This window comes from Chanos chanos, chromosome 5, assembly GCF_902362185.1.
Source record: "Chanos chanos chromosome 5, fChaCha1.1, whole genome shotgun sequence".
Classification (NCBI taxonomy): domain Eukaryota; kingdom Metazoa; phylum Chordata; class Actinopteri; order Gonorynchiformes; family Chanidae; genus Chanos; species Chanos chanos.
Window position 1 is genome coordinate 2,923,814 of NC_044499.1, and position 3,632 is coordinate 2,927,445.

A 3,632-nucleotide genomic window follows, 5' to 3' on the forward strand; every position below is an offset into this window, starting at 1 on the left:
CCCCGAAAAGCACTGCCCGAAAGGAGCACGGAGCGGCCAGGACACAAGAGCACGCCAAATCTGATACAGGAACAGATCCGCCATCGTTTTGTCTTACAACAGGAATTGACTACGGATTCCAAAGCACAGACGGCACATGGTGAACTGAACTCTCTGGGTTGGGATGGGAGCTGGATGCACAGAGAGTTGCCACGGAGGAGACGTTCTATCTCGCGGACAAGCGAAGACCGCGTAACACGGCGCTGTGCGTAAACGGATTACGCCGACCGGTGTTCAGTAACTGTCAGAGTGATTTAAGGGCGGGCGTTAGGAGCAGGCCTCTGCGTGGGCATTCCGACCTGTCGCGATACATCACGCTCTCTAACACGCTCGCTAACGGGTCCAGGCAGTTCCCATTTTACATCTCTGTAATGAAATGAGTGGTGCGCGTGCTTGTGTTTCACAGAGATGAATTTCCAAAGACTGTACGCTAATGACTGAAATCATATTACGGGAGCTGTTTTAAATCCATTCCTGAGCGTGTAGCAGCTATGGAATCTTTCTAAAAATCTTTCTAAAATCTGTTGGTTTAAACGATTGAAATGTTGACATGGTAATTGATTGACTGATTGATTGATTGATTGATTGATTGATGGAATTGTTTAGTGAGGAGGATAAAACCCAAACAGTTCAGCCTATGGTCTCTGACCTCTGCCCATGTGTATCGAACGTCTCAGATCAGCTCCACTAAATCCACACAGCTGTATTTATAAAGATTATGGAAAAGCCCAGAGAGATGCAGGGTCAGAATTTTCAGGGGTTTGGTCACTCTCCATTACGCTTCAGACCTCTGGACTCACAGATGTCAGCCAGAGTTCTTTTAAGGAATAATTCAGATCTACCTATGTCCCTGACTGGACTGTATGTGTCCTGTTTTCACACGACACCGACCCTCTCTCTGGTCAAACCTCGATGGTCTGCACTCACCGTTGGAGCACTGCATGTCCAGACCTCCAGCGTTTCTGCAGCAGCACCAGTCTTTGCCGTTCCCACACTGGGCATCGAGCAGCGAGCCCGGGCAGCAGTCCAGACAGCAGTCCTCCAGTTTCCCACGACTCTGGATCTGCACGCTGACCAGCCGACCTGAGACCACCGCCTCAAAACCAACCACCACCTCCTTCTCCTCCAGAGGGTACACAAAGACACCTGCTCAGAGAACAGGCAGTGACACACACACACACACACAGACCACAGACACACACATACAAACAAACACACATACACACAATTAATGAGGAATGGGATGTTGTCCTTGTGTGAGTGATGTGTCTCTTTGACTCCTTGAGAGAGGTTTACTTTACTTTGATATTGTCTGCACGTTTGTGTGTTGTTTTCAGTGAATGCAAGGGAGAGGGAATCTTTAGCGATATTAATGCAACATGCTTCAAGATTCCTAAACAAACCAGGATGAAGATGCTCTCTGGTTTTCTGACTGCTCCCCTAACTTTGGCTCAGTTTCATCCGACATCACTTCCTGTAGATTCTGTAACACGGTGTGTAATGCTATTGTCTGATTATGATGATGCTGAATTTTAGTTATACTCTCTCAACGCCCGTCCTTTACTGGAAGAACTTATTTGAGGGACCAGGTTTTGTGAGCTCGCTTCTTGACAGGATTGAAAAATTAATTATGTTCTGCGGACTAGTTTGAAGTTTCCCAACGCTGCTGAAGTTCCCTTGAGTAAAGCACTTCACTCCCAAGGCACCAGGGGGCGCTGTGCTGGATCTGATAACTGTGCTTGGATCTCTGACACAGGAGATCTCCTCACTGAAGCAGAAGATACAGGGACTAAAGGTTGTGTCGTAGTTTTACCCTCTCTCATACCTTAAACTGGTTGTGGCAGCCCTGGAACACTACATACCTGTTGTTTTATATGACATTAACAGAAAAGAATGGTCGTTTTATATATATTTTCTCCCTGAATGAGTATTAAGCCATGTTGTAAACGGTGAGTAAAGTGGAGGAGGAGACCTCACCCTCCACTGGTTCGGCCTCAGTGTTGGCATAGGTGAGATGTGCTGTGATGCCAAGAGAACAGCCGTTGGCACAGGACCTGATGCTGGACGACTTCAGGAGCAGTGGTGCCCACGTGGCACGACTTCTCAAGCCTGGCATTCTGCCACCAACTCAAAGCACGGAGGATGGAGGGAATGGACTAATGGGGCACAGAGAAAGAAAGAAAGAACAGACATTCTGAATTAATGTACTTGAACAATATGTATTTATCATGACTATTTAAATGCTTGTCTTTATCTTCTTTGCAAGGTTCAAATGTAAAATTATTATTGTTATTATTATTATTATTATTATTATTATTGTCAGTAGTAGTTGTATTAGTAGTGGTAGTATTGTTGTTGTTGTTGTATCTGCCATATATTGGGAAACATCTTCAGCCTGTATCCAAGTGCAGGAGTCATTTTTTCAGTTAATATTTTTCTTTTTTTTAGCACATAGGATGTTTGTCCTGTATCATAACACTCAGAAACCCTTTAAAATAGTCCCTGAAGCGCTCTCACCTGTTCTTCTCTGTGTCGCTCGCGTCTGACGGGCACCGCCGCGCTTCTCAGAATACTCACCAGATTCCCTTCTCTGTGTTTCTCCTGTTTATTTGTTTATTTATTTTACAACCGGGTCCCTGACATTTCGGTAACCAAGCGATTCGCCATGTTCTGCTGCCGGGCAACCGGCTGGAGCCGCGGTGGGCGCTGTTAAAACCGATGTCAATCATTAACCCAGCAGTCAACAGTACAGGAGCACAGCCGCGCCTGTAAGTGGCCGGTTTAATGCTCGGCCAAACAGCCCAGAGGCTGTCCATCCTCTTTAACATGCTGCTTTGTCAACACACAGGTGGTGGTGATGGAGCAAAAGCCCAGCGCCTTCTCCTCAGGCTGTTTATCTTTGCATCTGAGATGTTCTTCTGACTGTGCGTCCGTATCATATTAGAGATTTTAACAGCTACGTGACACGGTAGCATGTGCTGGACTTATCTCAAATCTGTCTTCGTACGCTGTGCTGTGTTTTCTCTTCTTCATTTTTACATTTACTGTTGAGTTCAGAAATCGTATCTTGTATCGGAAATCGAGATCTTTAAAGACAAATGCAAGCAACAATATTTGTGAAGTCAACCATGCATAACTGATATGTGAGAATCAGACTTATGGTAGAGGTACAGTTCATGTGCGACAGACTTTTGACTGAGCAACATTTGATTTAGAGCGGTAATGAGACTCAGGGTAGCAAGACAGTTGATGTATGATAGTCAGACTTATGGTAGAGAGACAGTTGATATGTGACAGTGAGACTTATGGTAGAGAGACAGTTCATGTGTGACAGTCAGACTTATGGTAGAGAGACAGTTGATATGTGACAGTGAGACTTATGGTAGAGAGACAGTTGATGTATGATAGTCAGACTTATGGTAGAGAGACAGTTGATGTGTGATAGTCAGACTTATGGTAGAGAGACAGTTCATGTGTGACAGTCAGACTTATGGTAGAGAGACAGTTGATGTGTGATAGTCAGACTTATGGTAGAGAGACAGTTGATGTGTGACAGTCAGACTTATGGTAGAGAGACAGTTGATATGTGACAG

At 45.2% G+C, this 3,632-nt stretch overlaps 1 protein-coding gene across 1 annotated transcript in view; it reads right to left on the minus strand.

Moving 5' to 3' along the window:
* Positions 1 to 2,155, minus strand: part of vwa5b2 (von Willebrand factor A domain containing 5B2) — a 19,718-nt gene extending 17,563 nt beyond the window's left edge. Inside the window, exons 1-2 of the mRNA XM_030775616.1 lie at positions 2,017 to 2,155; positions 967 to 1,185 (exon numbers count right to left, since the gene is read on the minus strand). Of these exons, the coding sequence (XP_030631476.1) occupies positions 967 to 1,185; positions 2,017 to 2,155 (358 nt within the window). The remainder of the gene's footprint in view (positions 1 to 966; positions 1,186 to 2,016) is intronic.
* Positions 2,156 to 3,632: the final 1,477 nt, after the last annotated feature.